Source organism: Urocitellus parryii, chromosome 6 (genome assembly GCF_045843805.1).
Source record: "Urocitellus parryii isolate mUroPar1 chromosome 6, mUroPar1.hap1, whole genome shotgun sequence".
Lineage (NCBI taxonomy): Eukaryota > Metazoa > Chordata > Mammalia > Rodentia > Sciuridae > Urocitellus > Urocitellus parryii.
The window spans coordinates 3,884,152-3,900,484 of NC_135536.1; the positions used below are offsets into that span (position 1 = coordinate 3,884,152).

The 16,333-nt window shown below is 49.7% G+C and overlaps 1 protein-coding gene across 5 annotated transcripts in view; it reads right to left on the reverse strand.

The window, feature by feature from the left end:
- Positions 1-1,737: 1,737 nt before the first annotated feature.
- The window catches only part of Wdr20 (WD repeat domain 20), a 74,945-nt gene continuing 60,349 nt past the window's right edge, over positions 1,738-16,333 (reverse strand). For 2 of the 5 annotated variants that reach the window (XM_026413781.2, XM_026413778.2), the window contains one exon: positions 1,738-2,560. In XM_026413781.2, coding sequence (XP_026269566.1) covers positions 2,507-2,560 — 54 coding nt within the window. In that variant the 3' untranslated portion in view covers positions 1,738-2,506. Of the gene's footprint in view, positions 2,561-8,584; positions 8,683-13,408; positions 14,669-15,189; positions 15,443-16,333 lie in introns of those variants that run through there. The other 3 variants (XM_026413776.2, XM_026413780.2, XM_026413779.2) reach the window with 3 other exon arrangements.

Sequence of the window (16,333 nt, forward strand, 5' to 3'; positions counted from 1 at the left end):
CTGGGTTAGTCCTTGCCAGGCCACCCATGAACACAGCGTGGGGGCAGCTAGGTTTGAGATGGATGCCACACCCTGCATTGCCCACCTCCCCCCAGCTTCCTTTGTACCCAGGCCCCATGCCCAGTGCCACATTCGCCAATTTACCACATGTAGGAAAGCACAAGGCCAGAGGCGGGAGCAGTAGACCTGAACCTGACCAGGCAAGCTGAGCAAGTCCACCTCCTATGGTGCATCGTGAGGCTGGCCTGTGCTGTCTGTCAGGATCTGCTGTGTGTCGACGGCAGTCAGGGCTTGGAAGCCATCTTCGACCGTTGGCCAGGAACCAATCTTGGGAACAGAGCCAGAAAGATTTGTTCCTGGCACAGAGGCATCCATAGTGTGCCGGGACACATCCGACAGCTTTAGTGCAGCTGGCCAAGTGCAAACTCCATTCCAAGACCCAACAAAGGGCATTGGAGGCTGGGCTGAGGCACAGCAAGGACCAAGCCATGCACCATAAGTGACACGACTCCAGACTGTGGGCCATCCGACCAAATGGTGCTTATAATTTTAACATTGTGTAATTGTTGCCCCCATGTCAACTGAATTTGTCACTTCCTCAGACAGGAAACAGAGCCAGGAGATGATCACATTAGGAATCCCAGATTTTGAAAGGCAGCTCATTCCAAGGTACCTGCAGGCATCGTGGGCCCTCTAGGGTTTTCTAACCAGTGCTTTAATAGAAACAGCAAACTACATCAAATACGCTAACACTTAATTCTAATATGGGCATTCTTTTTTAAAATAAATTTTTAAATTTTTTTAGTTGTCGATGTCTTTATTTTTATGAATATGTGATGCTGAGGATCTAGTGCCTCACACATGCTAGGCAAGCACTCTACCACTGAGCCACCACCCCAGCCTTAATACTGTCATTCTTAATGTGTAAGTTTTATGAATTCTAATTCTTTCACTTAAGACAGCAAATGTTAGTATTTTGGTTATTTACACCTCCCAGAGGCTCACACCATCATGCAAGTCCCCTCACAAGGTCCCTGGGCAGTGGCAGCTTCAGGTGAGGCCAACACCCCCAGCCTGGGTGCAGGCAGCTTAAGAACCGAGAAGAACTGAAGCCAACTCAGGAAGATCAAGCCCAGTGAACTGCTGCATTCAGAGAAGAGGGACATACAGTAAAAGCCCCAATTCCCTCAACATTCCCCAAATTGATATAACGTAGAGCAATGTGTTCCACACACTTGATGGCTTAGTGTCACCAAATAAAACTTCTGAAGGATCCAGCTGAATATGATTAATAAAAAAAAAAAGAAAAGAAACAACAAAGAGTAAGTCGTCCTGTTGGCTGCTGAGCTGAGGAGCTGAGGAGCTGCTGCAGCACAGGGGCGAGATGCCCTGAGCTGGTCCTGGCCATCTAGGTATGCCACCTGTGGCTTCTTCCAGGAGCAGTTAACGAGCACCTTCACACAAGCTGTGTCACGTGCGGCCACAGCTTTCAAGGACAGGAGATGGGCTCCAAGCTCTAAGAGACCCGCGTGCTAAGTCCAATTTCTGCACACACGTGCAGATGCCCACAGTGCCACATGGATGAGTCTTCGAGGGCAAAGAACCCGAGCACTTCCAAGTGAGCCACACTCTGACAATGGAGGGGACTCCAAAGCACAGCCTGATGCCATACCAACCCTTCATTCAGCAAAGACCATGCTAAAAATTGAGCAAATTTAACAGAAGATAAACAAATAGTATATTCAAGATAATTTTAATATTAATGTTTCTTGTAAATTAGAAATATCACTCTTAAATGATGAAAAGTACTAGTGAAGTAGCTACTTCCCCCAGTTGCAGAATTACATTATATATACACATTATACAGAGTTGATTGCATTAGAAACAACAGTATTAAAATAAACATTAACAGATAAAAAGGGTGTCTTCCCTTCACACCGTGAAGGGCCAGGGATCCACCACCATTTTCTATTAGCATTAAACCATTGAAGTGCAAACAATATTTCAACATGTAAGACTGGCGCGTCCACCTTCCTGAATTACACATTTAAGTCAGAAAGTAAACTCTTTCTGTTTGAGTGCATTCTAGGTTGTCTTCTGACCACCCAAAGTATAAAAAACCAGTGCAAAACCAGTGAGGGAAGTACTACTCGTAACAGCTGAATCAAGGAGGTCTCTGTCCAAGAAGCACTTTATTTACACTATGTATATATGTATATATTATATATGTGTGAGATTTCATTACATCGAGTTTTAGAGTAAAAAGCAAGAAAACACCATTTCTTATTTTTACTGCAGCCCCAACAGACTGACTTCAAATGGAAACTTCTTTGGGCGGGCAGCAGAGTGCGAAGCACGGCGCCACATCACCGGTCCGCACGGCCCTCGGGATGTCTGCCTGCCTGCCCGAGGCCTGCCACCCTGGCGTGGCTCCAGCGTGGCTCTCCGTCGTCGTCCTCGGTCCCTGCAGTCCCGCGCGTCGGGGAGTCTGAGCGCAGTGGGGTCGCTACACTACAGTTCCACCTGGAGAACTGGCCTGGTTTGGGGATGACAATAAGCCCTGCAAACAAAGCAGTCTACATTAATCCAGCAAGACACAGGGGTGCAGAAAGCCCCGTGCTCACCCTTCGCCAGCAGCGCACAAGGTCAGTTTCTGTCGATTAGGACGCCAGTGCTTCCAGCGTCCTCCGCTCCACCCATCTGCTTCCTCTGTGGCCATTGCTCACACTCCTACCCATGCAGCCTGCGTGCAGGTACACCTGGGCCCCAACACTCCGCAGAAGGGACAGTGGGACTGGCCTTGGCTGGGGGGTACAGAGTGGTCTCTTGGGCCTGAGCAGTCTGGGTTCTGTAGAACTTCACTGGCCCAGAGGTGTGGGCACCTGCTGGGTCATCAGGGCCTTCAGGCAGGGCTGTGGCCCCCTCGACTCCCCACTGCAGCCCAGGGCACGACAGTTCTGGTCTGCACACCTGGCCCCTCAGAGGCAGGGTCTGGCCCCCAAAGACACAGTCTACTGGCATTTTTTAAAAAGACATATATATATATTTTTTTGGTGGTGGTGGGGTGTCTTTCTTTCTTGCTGAGTGGTGCAAAGGCGGCACCCTCTGGATTAACTGACCTCCAGCGTAGAGGCCTACCAATACAGAAAAGTGGGTCCAGGCCCTGGGGTGGGAAGTCCTGCCATGAGGCTGCAGCTGCATGTGAGAAGCAGGAGCAGGAGCAGAGTATCTCCATCCTGGACACTGCATCGTGCTCACACCAGGAAGGCCAGGCAGCGTCCGCCCCTGCAGGGAGGGTGTGAGGAACTGGAAGGCTCTCCTGTGTGGCCTGCAGCACAGGATGAGCTTCGAGAAGCCCAAGAGGGCTTACAGCCCTTGCACACAGTCAAGAACATTTGCGTTTCTTTGCATTTATTACTGGGATGCATCAGAGTCCATCATGTGCTGAACATTCTGAAGAGGACAACAGTGTGGCCTGAGGCACGGGCTCCCGCCCCAGCATAGGCTTCTTACGCTCTTGGCTGGATCAGGACTGCTGACGTGGTGCGCTGTTAACTCTAAGCACACATTGCCATATTGTCACACATGGGCCTTGCAGTGATACAAATGAGGGGTGACTATCTGAATCGACCTTCAGCTGCGTCCACACCCGGTTGGAGGGACACTAGGGAATGGCTGAGGCCTCCATGTCATTTGATCTGCTGTCTCTCACCTCTAGATAGATCAGGCAAGAGCAGACTGAATGTGGCCCTGGTCCCTGCCCCGTTTCTGTAGGAGCTCTTTTCCTCTCAATCCCCACAGGGGGACAGGGCCCTGTCCTGAGTTTTGTGGTGAAGAGCTGCACACACCTCACACTCCCACTCAGCCCAAAGCAGGGGAGGAAACCTGAACGCCACAGGGCTGGTACACCCAGTCCTGGCACAGGGGGCACAGCAGGTAGAGGAGAAGCCTGAGCCAAGTGGGGGGCAGTGACACCGCAGGTGGCAGCACATCACGCACACCCTGGCATGCACATGTTGGTGGACGGACAAAGGGGCCCATCAGCACTGGGCTTCAGCCACTGTCAGTGCCACTAAGTGAAGAGGCAATGGGCTCCCTCTGGGGGGAGAGGGGCCAAGATCCACAGCCGGGCCAGCCCTCCACCCTTGGCCTGGGGTGGGGAGGGGGACAGGGTGCCCTGACATGATCCCCACCCTGGCTTGGAAGGTGCTGCCTCTAGACCAGAGTGGGCCAAAGGCACAACTTCTTGGCAGCATCTTTAACAACTAAAGAGCAGGCGAGTGCTGGGCTGTGGCTCAGCAGTACAGCGCTTCCCTAGCATGTGGTAGGCACATGGGTTTGATCCTCAGCACCACATAAAAATACATAAATAAAATAAAGGTATTGTGTCCATCTCCAAAAAACACCAGGTGAAATTAACTTTAATCTTATTTAGCTGAATATATCCCACTTGTCTCAACATGTTAATCAAAATGCACATTGTTGGTATTTTTGGTGGAAAGCCATGGAGGTCGGTGTGTGGGCGGCACGCATAGCACACTTCAGTTTGGACTGGCTCCAGTCTTGGTGTTCAGTAGCACAGGAGGTCCATGACAGCTGCAGGGACAGTGACGGTCTGACTGTCACCCTGCCCCTCCTTCCAAATGTGACCACCCTGGAGGATGCAGCAACTTTATTTGAAGTTCCAGGGGAGGGTGGGGGTTGGAGACAAAGGGTGACCTGGGCACCAGGCTTCTAGTTCCTGATACCAGTGGGGACACTGCCCGCACTGGCCACCTCCTCACCCCCAAGTCACCAATCCTTGGGCCAAAGGAGAATCCCCACTCTTAGTAGAGGAAATGCACACTTGTTTCCCAGTGTCTGCGGTGACAGCCCAGAGCCAACCACAGCCCACACTCTCCTCTGCCACCTTCACTGTCCTCCACAGGCTCAGGGTCAAGAGCGAGCTTTGGGTCTCCACTCCTTCCACTGCCTTCACGCCCCCCTCCTCTCAGCTCTGCAGTCCACGGGGGGGGGGGGGGGGAGTCAGGGGCTTGCTGGTGGGCTTCGTCCTTGTCATGTCAATCCTGGTTAACAACTACTTCAGAAGAGTCATTGTGCAGGGCTCCCTACCCTCTCATCCTAAGCCAGGAAGTAGCCAACATCAGGTATGCCTTGGGTGAAAACCCCCACGGCCCGGGCACTTGGTCAAGGGCTTACTGGAGCCCCTCCATAGAGCCAGAGGAGAAGCAAATCACCTCTGAGAAGTTACATGGCTCTGGATGCCCATTCACTTCTTGGAAACAGAATCATTTTGCCATGATGGACAGTGGAGGCAATGGGGGGAACTGGAATTCAAAATGAGATAAAATCTAAGTTGCCTTCTTTCTTTTTGGTGCTGGGGTGGCACCCTGGGCCTCCCACATGCTAGGCAAGTGTGCTACCACCGAGCTCCACCATCAGCCCATGCTTTAGTCTGCACAGTTCCAGGCTGTCGAAGAGGAGCTAAAAAACAGGTATTGAGGATGGTCTACACCACCTGGGGAAGCCAGGCTGCACAGTCTCACCAAAGAGCTGTGGAAGCCCCATTTTTAAGTGTGGAGAGTCTACTCCAAGCCGTCACCAAAGTCAAGTGCACAGTGATCCTTGTGGCCCACTAGGCAGGTGCTAATTCACTGCTTCCTTATTACTTTCCATGGGGGGCAGCGAGCAGGAACAGTGAAGGACCCTGAGGTGAAGGTGCTGAAGGTGCTCCTCTGTTTTAGCTCATCTTCGACAGCCTGTTTTTTAGCTCCTCTTCGACAGCCTGGAACTGTGCAGACTAAAGTTGTCCTCAGCAACCTGTATGACCCATGGTCTGTGCACCAGAAATGGGACAGCTGACACTGAGGCTTTACATATATCCATTAGGCAAGAGATGCCCAGCAGAGTGATGCAACAGACCCCAGGGAGGGTCTACCAGGGTATCCACAGGCCCTGCATCTGTCAGGAAGCTGACATGGCCTAGGCAGAGCTGCACTTCATTCCTCCTGAAGATTTCATTTCAAAATTAAATGATGAAATACTCCAGCTCTTAGTTTGGGTTTGATTACCATTTACAGTAGTCAGCAATAGAATTAAACTTTGTTCCAGCAGAATATACAGGAAAACAATATTTTGGTTTAAAAGCAATTTACAACAAAGGAACGTGTCCATGTTCCGCTCTAGTAGACATCGCTGATGGGGGAGTCTGAGAGCAAGACAAGACTGTGGGGTCAAGAGGTTCACAGCTGGGGCTGGGGCTCAGTGGTAGAGCGCTCGCCTAGTATGTGGGAGGCCCTGGGTTCGATCCTCAGCACCACATAAAGATAAATAAATAAAGGTATTGTGTCCAACTACAACTAAAGAATAGATATTAAAAAAAAAAAAAAAAGAGGTTCACACCAGAGGACGGTCGTGTCCTGAAGTTCTATCAGGCCCACGCTAGCCTTCTGTCTCTGGGTTCTGGGAGGGCTTCCCCATGCACCCATGCAAATCTGAGTGGCCCATAAGAGTCTGAGGGGACAGAACCTCAGGCGCAGCTGTGGAATGAGGCCTGGAAGTTTCGATGGAATGCCACCTCACCAGCTCATCTACCTGGGATTGGCCAAAACCCTCTCTGGTCACCCTCCCCACCGCAGACCAAAACAACATGCAAATCAGGCTTTACTGCAGACAACACAGTTTCTCTCTGGAGGGCCAGCAGCAAGTGCCACGGGAGCCTGTGTTCCCTGTGGCCACAGGGTGAGGGGGTGCAGAGATGTTCGCTGGGAGCGGGAGGTCAGCGAGGCCCTCTTCAGCGAGCTCTTTGCCTGCATTCCAGCGTGACTCGCTCAGTCGGAGGCAGAGAGCTCAGCTCTGTAAAGTGATGCTTTCTGGAGATGGCACAGAGCACAGCTGACCTCCACTCACAACGTGCCTCCCCTAGGACTCCTTCCCCCAAGAATCCATTACTCTCACCGCCACGTACCACATAGACGCCAGAGAAGAGCTGGGCAGAGGAGCCACTGTTCTAAGGCGTGAGTGGGGCCCAAGTCTCCAGATTAGATGAGCCAGGTTTGGGAAGCCCAGGGAGGCTGTGCCTGCCCACGCAGCTTGCTGTTCACCAGGCCCTCTGGACCTTGGGCACCCTGGACCTGACCCCCAGCAGGCCACAAGGAGGGTGGCACAAAGAGGCCATGCAACCTGTCTTGATTACTGAGAAGAGCCACCCAGGGAAAATAATCATGTTTTGACATCTAGGAGCAGAGGAAATAAAAGGTACAACCAGTTAAGTGCTCCTCTGAGGTCCCTGTACAGAGGAAAGCACTTGCGGTCAGGCCAAAGCCCTCTCAGCACAGGAATCCAGTCTGCATCCTCTTGAAGCCCTTCCAGCTGGCCACACTTGAAGAGTCTGCCCAGCCCAAAAGAGAGGCTGGCTTTGCAGGTCAGCACTAGAAGAGGGAGGCCAGTGTCCCTCTCCAGAGACCCACCAACTAGGAACTAACAAACTACCATTTATTTCCATGGGCAGCCACAGAGCAGGGATGGCTATATAATTTTTTTCAAAGTAAAAACAAAATTTTTTTTAATCAAAATGTGTGTGCCATCACCTACCTTTTAGGGCTCTGAATCTACTCAGTGTCAAGAAAAAGCCATGTGCTGCTCCCATGGCAGTTCGTGGAGGTGGCCACATAGCAGCTGCAGATCTGAGTGCCCTGTCTGCTCTGGCAGCCTAAGGGCCAAGGTAAAAAGAGCGTGTGTGCCAGCCCCAGGGGCTCTGCAGGGAGGGCAGCACGCCCCTGGAGGAGGCCCTGAGCCAGGTTTATCATCTCAGAAGCAGCAGGAAAGTGAACCACTTGGGCCAACTCTGCCTCCTGCCACTCACCCTTACCTTCTTGTCACCTCTGGCTCTATGGAGATGGAGGTGCCAGCGTGCTGCTCAAAACAGCAGCCTCTGTCCAGAGGGAGTAAGGGGGCTTCACAGCAGGAGGATACAAATGGCTAATTCCTCCCACTCCACGCAGAGTGTTGCCAACACCCACTCCTGCTTGCTCAGCTCTTGATGCACTGGGCTCAGGGCTGGCATCTATAGGATAGCCCCAACAGGCATCACAAACCTGCAGCCACGGTTCCAGGTTAGGGGCAGGGACCATGAGAAATCTATCTAGGAAAAGAGCTCCTACAGAGGCCTGCCAGTCACCCTCAGCTTGCTCCAATGGTGGGCTGGGTGGCTGCAGAGCACCGGAGGCCACACGCTAAGCTGGCAATGTGGCTGAGTTTAGAGTGTCAGCATTCTCAGTAAGCAGGGATGGCTCAGTTGAAAGTCAATCAGAGTCCTTCCCCGGACTAGAGTCAGCAGGGACAAGGGTCACGTAAAACAGTATCTCTGGCCTCCAATACACAGTTCCTTTAGTAAGCTTCTAATTATGAGAAACAGTATCAGCATTAAGAGGTAGTGATTTCTAAGGCTGTTTGTTTCATATACATTAACAAGGCCCTTAATTTTACAGCATTTAAAAGTTTTTCTTGGTTCTCTGACATTTTTTAAAGCTTAGATATGAAAATAACTATTGAAAATTATCTGCATTTACAATGCATTCACATGTTTATTTAATGTCAACATACAGAGGACAACCCCCAAGTACTTCAGAATGTCAAGTGTGAAGGTAAGTCTCTTTAGCTGTGACAGTGACAAGGGAACAGCTAAAAAACAAAGCAGTGAAACAAAAACATGACTTTCTTAAAATTATAAAGTAACAATTCTGATATTCAAGCTTCATTAATTATTGCAACAGTTAAGAACTTAATTTACTAATATATGTTAGGAAGGCTCTTTTTTTCCCCAAATTTATTCAAGTTGTCAAGAAATTAGATAAAAATGTAAAAAATAAATACATGTGAATTTTACTTTTGATTTTCACTAAAGGTAAATATCCATACAATTTTACAGTGTCACCTGATGACAATCTTTAATAAATCCAGGTATACAGAAATTTAAAAGGCAGGAGTTTCCTTTTACACTTTTAAACTTGAGAAACAGCAATTTAACTGTGACACAAAGTTCATGTAACAGACGCAGCAATAAATTTAAAAAATGAGCATCAGTGGGATAGTCTCCCTCCATTAGAAGGGCATGCTCTTACAGTGCTGAGCTCGGATTTGAGTTTCAAAGTTGACCATCCAACAAAAAGTGCTTCTACAAAGCCAGCCCCAGGCTTCACTCTCACCAGTCTGAGGTCGCCGCTCTCTGGGACATCACTGGGGCACTGTGATGAGCACCTTGTTATCCTGAACCAACAAGCAGTGTGGGTCCAGCCACTCAGGTCAAAAGGCACACTCTGCACAAGGAAGGGACCCAGCTGCTGGCTCCCCTGGGCTCTCAGGATGGGGGCCAGAGCAGCCTTCACCAGTCACCCAGAGCAGGGCAGGAGCTCATCTCTGGGTCACTTGCTGGCCTACACCTGCAGGCTGAGCCTCTCCCCACCTGCAGACACATCTGCCATAGTTCTGTGACTGGCACTCAGAACACCCGCTTCTCCTCACTCCCAGGTATTTGGTGGGCCCAGCCCCTCCAACAGCATGTGACACTGCATGCCATGCATCTTTCACATGAAAAGCCACTGCTGACCTGTCTCCCCTTCCCTGGACAGGGTTTTTCCCAGCCTGGCGTTTTCCTCACTTCGAGCTTGCTCCACAAAGAGAGAAAACCTCCCTCCAGGCAAGAGGTGACAAAGGCCCTCCCTGCACACAGGTGCAGACTCAGGGTGAGGCCTTTTCACCAGTTTCAGCATTGAGTCTAATATTTCAAAGTTTCTTAAAAATTCCAAATCTACCACAGGATATGACAGGATCAGAGAGAAATGGCTGCCTGGCTATCTGCCAGCTAGGACTTGGGTGTTGGCTTAAGCCAAGAGCTAGAGACAACTATGAAACCCCACCCGGGATGTGTGCATATACCCATAAACACTGTTCCTCAAGATTTCTGAGTGTCTTTGGGATGATAATTGTTGCAGCTTCTGTCTGTCTCTCCATGCTCTGAGGTTTTCTATCTTAAAGCATCCATCTTTAGTCCTGAGTCAGGGGCTCACAGGAAAAACCCTTCCACACACCTACTCAATTAGCACAAAAGACAAGCTTAGGGTTCTTTTTTCTACAGTATGCGGGGATTGAACCCAGACCTTCGCACACACTAGGCAAGTGCTCAACACCTGAGTTACATCCTAGCACCATCCCTCTTTTAAAAAGTATTTTCATTTGAGACAGGGTCTTTGTTGCTCAGGTTTACCTCAAGCTTGCCATCCTCCTGCCTTAGTCTCAGGCACCCCTTGGTAAGTAGGATAACAGGTATGCGCCCCCATTCCTGGCAAACTTAGGGTTCTTTACCACTATTTATTTAAGCAAAATTGGAACCCAAAGTTCCTGGCACTCTCTTAAGTGTCTGCCTACTCTCTCTTGTGCATCTGCTTTTAAAAGAAGGTAGAGCTTTCCCAAGGCCCATCTCTAGGCCTCTTGGGAATGTGGTCTCCCCACTGAGTAAGGAGGCTGTCTGGAGAGGCTGGGGCTGCCTTGCCAAAACTACAACAAAGCTGGTTCCTGGAGCTGCTTGTGGGTCTGAAGAAGGTGAGCGGAGCACCACCTAGGCATGGAGCCTCCAAGGACATTGGATGCTGTCCAGGGACAGCTGCCCTTACTGGGCCAGAGCAAGCCTCCCTCCCAGTGGCCTGGTGTGGACTATAAGGTTCAGCCCAAGCCTGACAAGCAGTGCTGACCAATTGGTAACAACCTTCCCTTTGCTAAAAGCTGTGTTTTATTCAGAGGTGAGGTTAGAAAAGATATCCTTGCTCCTAATAACGTTCACACTGAAAAACTTCAATGAGGAAGCTCAAAGTTTGGTAAGAAAACTACAAAAATGCTCCCCAAATTTCTCATAGTGGAAGCAATTAGCTCTGCAGCTCATACCCCTGAGGTCAGGAGCCCTGCACCTGGGTCCTCTTCTGGAGCTGCAGCACCCTCCCTTCTGGTCCTGGAGAACACCAGGCCTCTGTCCTCCTGTCTGCAGAGGGGCTCTGCCAGCTCTCACAGCAAGAGGCAAGGGGCAGTCAGAGCACAGGGTGAGGGCAGGGCAGCCTGGGGCTGACACTAATCTGCACTGGTCCCTGGACCTGGCATTGGAGCCTAGATGAGGGGCTCCAGACGGGCACTAAGGATACTATAATCAGCAGCAGAAACTGGACGAAAGAGCTGGAAGCCCAGAAGCGCGAGCACATACACAGGCTTCTATCAGGACATCTAAGGAAACAATGCTCTTCTGCCTCCCCATCCCTCCCCCACCCCACCAGATGCTGAAGCCAGTGCAACTGGGAAAACTAAGGGGGCAGGATGTTAGAAAGTGTCTGCCTGCAGCTCTCCTGCCAGTGACTGCAAGTTTCACCATAAATGCTACTTACCTGTGACCGGCCACTCTATTCAGGCCAAATACAGTCCTGAGTTTTGAAACTGCATGCTCAAGGCCTCAGCAGCATTTGAAAGTGAATTTCTAGAACTATATTGGGACATGAAATTGCACCTAGAATATTAATTACTAGCCCCCCTCACAGGCAGCCCAATTTGACCTCCAAAGCTCAAACAGTCTCAAAAATGCTATCTTTGCTACCTTAGATCAGTTAACCTTTAGGAACAAAGGACACATATTCAAGGTAAACAGGACATTCCCATTCCCATGAAGGTCGTGAAGTCCACCAACATAGGTGAGATGCCCTGAAAGGCTGCCATGGCACACTGTCACTGCCACCACACTGAACAACAGTCACTTGCAGTAAGGAGCATGTTTGTGATGGGGACATGGATTGGAACATGGCATGACAAGAAGTGGGAAGCAGGCCTGGGCTGGCCTGGGCCTGGCTCTCCGGGGAGAGCTGTGGTAAGAACAGGGAGCTGCTGCTCCGTCTACCAGAGTTTTGACACATAAGAGAAAGGAAGCCGTCAGGTCTTCTCTTTAATGAGCCACATTCACTACTCAAACGGGTATAAATTATCATTATTACTATATTTAATTACAAAAGTGGGTGAAATAGAAAAACAATCCTCAATACTCCAAATAACTTAACAAATAAAATAACTATCATCTTGACACAAAACACAGAGCTCAAACAACCACCTCATCCACCATGAAAACTGGAATTTGAAAAGAAGCTCCTTATGCAGCTGAGAAGGGCCATAAGGAACTGGAATCAAATTCAGCAGTTTCCCATAGAATCTGCATAGCCTTTCCACCACAGAGGGAGCCAACACAGGCCCAGGAGCCTGGCGCTCAAGGGGGAAGCACAAGCACTAGGCCGGCATTGGCATCCCAAGCGTCATCCCAGATTCACAACTCCCAATAAGCAAAAGGGAAAGCTGCACCTGTGATTCCCCTCTTCGGGGGAAACTAAACCCACCCAAGTGCCCTGTGGGGAGGTACTGTGCAGCCCCGGGAGCTTAATGGTGAAACAGAGCCATGGAGCCTGCCCACCGCCTACAGTCATGCCTTACTGACCCCCAAAAACAGACAAAAAAAAAAAAAAAAAAAAAACACCAAAACCTCCTTTTCCCTTCTTGGGAAAAAAACATAAGCCAAGCACATCTGACATGAAAGTCTTGGCTTATGTGGCAAGAGGCACTTCTGACAACAGCTGCTGGTGTGCTCAGCTGCAGCGCATGCTAACTGTCCAGGCTCTGGGTCAAGTGGAGATTTAATGCACAGAGTCTCAATCAGAGTTCTACAAACTGCTTCTTTGGAAAAAGATGTTTATTAAACAATTTTAATTGTCATAAAATGACTAAAATGGGTTTTAAAAATTAAGGCTCTTCTCTTTCTGTGGATTGCCAGAACAATGTAAAAATAATATCAATCAACCCTGCTGAACGCTTTGTTCCTAAAGTTAAATTTCATAGATTCCTAAACATTTTATGATTAAGATAAAAAATTGGATATAAATGACAATTAATGGCCATCTGTACTGAACACACACTCTGATCAGGTGTACAATAGTCTAGTTGAGTAGTTAAGCAAAAATATTCCAGTTAAAGCATCAATTTTAGCATTTTAAAGTCATTGTCCCCTCCCCACTGTCATGATTTCCCTAAATTGAAATAGTCTGATACAGGAGTGCTAATCTTGGGGCTCTATATACTCCCAGAAGGATGACTGACTCAGCTGGCAATTAGTTTGATTAAATATTCTTTAAATGCGCTAAGGTGAATTATCAAATGATTCAGAATTACATGGCATGCAGTATCCAAAATTATGGCTCTGATGCATTTAGATTTACATTAAGAATAAGAAGTGTCATTCACATTCATTGTACACCCCGCCCCTCCCACAAAAAAAAAAAAAATCACTACCTATTCAAGTTCTAGATCTGGTGCAGCATTAAGGATTAAAACTTACCACTTTACCAGGCCTTCCCCATGTGCAAATAAATCCCTCCTGACAAGCAGTGACTATACAGTCTTCAAGAAAAATTAATACAGTCAGTCTTTCATGTGCTATCTTTTTACAGATCAGAGGCTCTAACAAGGGAACGTCTTCCATCCGAGGACACAATGGCGTTCCCAAAGTTTTAGCGGGGTCCGTTTTGGTTTTAGTAACTAGATTCAGTTTGTCACTGCTCTTGCTAGAAATGTGTCCCATGCTATGGTTTCGCTTGTGGTCTTTCTCGTGATGTCTCTCCTTTCGGTCGTGCAGTGAGAGTGTTGCGAATTTGCTGACCCCAGAGGCAATGGCCCCATCCATGACGCTGCTTTTGCTGCCTGCATTGGAGACCGCCGAGTGGGGAAGGCTGTTGGACCGAGGCAGCGGAGGGGGCACAGAGTTCCCGGGTGTTGTGACACTGTTCCCATTACTTCCAGCGGGAGGACTTGTGGCATTCATGACATTTGTGTGTGTCCTTGCTCTTGAGAGGGGTTGGTGAGGGAAAAGGATGTCTTCCGTAAGGTCCCACAAACACAGCTGTGTATCCTGGCCCACTGAACCAAACCGGTAAGTAACACTTACGGGGCGGCTGTCGGTAGAGTTCCGCTTGGACAGCCGGGACTGTGTACTGTTTGCTCGATCTCTGCCAAAATGAAGAAGGTCCTGGAAGTCCTCATCACTGCCACTAAACTCCATAGGGTCGCTTTCTTCTACGCTAGTAGTATAGGGATCGAATGCCACAACACTGACCCAGGATTTGTGCCCATGACCTCTAGCTATTACTCGGCAGTCTACAAAGGACCAGACTGTCACCAAGTCGTCCTCTCCACCTGTCACAATGTACTTGCCATCTGGGCTCCAGCACACACACAGCAAGCCCCCAAAGTAGCTTTTCATCGTACCGTGCAGCTCCACCGAGTCGAAATTGAACACCCGCAGAAACCCGTCCTGGCTCACGCATGCTAAGAACTTGCCATCTGGGGAGAAAGCAAACTCGCTGAGGGCCCCCTCGCCCACCGTCCACTTAAGGAGAGGGTTCCTCGTGGATTTGCTCTTGCAAGTGTGCACGGCAAAGCTCTCTCCCTGCTTCAGAAGCTGGTAGTGGGGGGCTGTGGTGCCACAAGTGTGCTCCACATTATACAAGTACATGTTCCCACTCGAATGGGCTACTAGGAAAAGGCTTTCCGAACCGGGCACCCATTTGACACAGGTTACGCGTGCCTTGTCTATTAGTCTCTGTGAAGACAAAGGAGAACAGGTTATCACAAGGGAGAAGGTGCAAAGGTCTACTTTTCCAGCAAGAAAACTTGTTGCTTCTCGGTGAGAAGGAAGGAGTCCATCCAGGCACGCCACACTTATCCCGTGGTCAGCCAGCCAGCGAGAGCACTGGCCCATTGCAGAACTACTTTCTAGAATTGCACTTGGGTGGTGGCCACTGGCTTTCACTGAGGGAGTCAGCCATTCAACAAATATCTGCTGAGAGCCTACTCTGTGCCAGACCCCAGGCCAGGCACTGGGCACACGGGTGAGAGGCAGCCCTCGGACACCTCCTCACGTCCAGCAGGAGCATGTCAACCTGTGACTCAGCAGCTACACGCAGCTCCCTCTCGTGAGGACTCATAGCTGAGAAAGCCATGCCTCCCGGCTTTCTCTGCATTTCCTGTTACTGCAGGCCACGTGCTGACTACATGTGACCCTCTGCTGCGGCTGCTCGAAGGCGGGGAGTCAAATCTGCAGCCCGCTGCCAGCAGCACACAGGACTTGAAAGCACACTTGCTGGGCGCAATGCAGCGCCGGGCCCACTGAGGCCGCCCCACTTGCACACGCTGCCCGTGTGTCATCTTTTATATGCATTTCCTCAGAGTCCTCTTTGGAACGAGGTGGTGTTTAAAGAAATACCTAGATGGTCAACTCAGGAGTCTGTGCTCCGTCACTATCACTCAACTCCACGCTCACTTCTGGTCCACTGACCTAGTCGCTTCTTTAACAGGCATGAATCAGTAGTCGTGCCTTTAAGACCAAAAGAACAGAAGGCAGAAAGTGAAAACACCCAAATGCAAAACAAGGACCCTTGGCTTGCAGGCTTTGTTATGGGGACCACTGCAGGCACAGAAACCTCCAAATGATTCTTCCCTAGGCTGCCAACAGAAATCACCCAAGTTCTGCCTGGGAACGCCTGCTGCCAAATGCTCTCCACTGTCCCACTGCCCTGTAAGAGGGTAGCCCCAGAGGTTTAACTGCTACCACTTTGCCTAATTGGTTGGGATTCCCCAACTAGAGTCTCAGAAGGCCACCAGGGCACACTGAGTGGATCCTGTCAAAAAAACATGGAGCCTGCAGCCTAGCTGGCTTGACTATGTGACTGCTTCTTTACAGAAAATTATTAAATGAAAATTTGATTATTAAAAGGATGGGAAAGAGTTCATGAGCCATGCAAGGTCAATGTATGAAAACCAGACCTCAGAAGGTGGGCTGCCCCAAATGACGCCAAATTGGGAAGGGGAGGTGGGTGCCCTGAACAGCATGCAGGCCTGAGAGGCTTGGGTTCCATGGGTCAGTTGCAGATTATTTTACAGAAGGTGTCACTGCTGACTGCCACCGAATGTCATAGCTGGACCTCTTAAATTAATAAGCTCTGTCCTTGGGGACACAGCCAACATTTTCATCCTCGCCTTTCTTTCTTGCCTGCTGACCTACCTATAAAAGGCACCTGACCTATGTTAGTGCCAACAACCTAAAAACCTAGCACTGCTCTGGCAGGATTTCCATTACACATTCACCATTTCTTCAGCAAGAAGGTTAGGCAGGTAATATGCATGGCCAAACCAGATGGGGCAGGGAGAGTGGTCTGGGAAGTGTACAAGTATTGATAGTGGGCTAAGAAGAGGCCCCCCACATCCA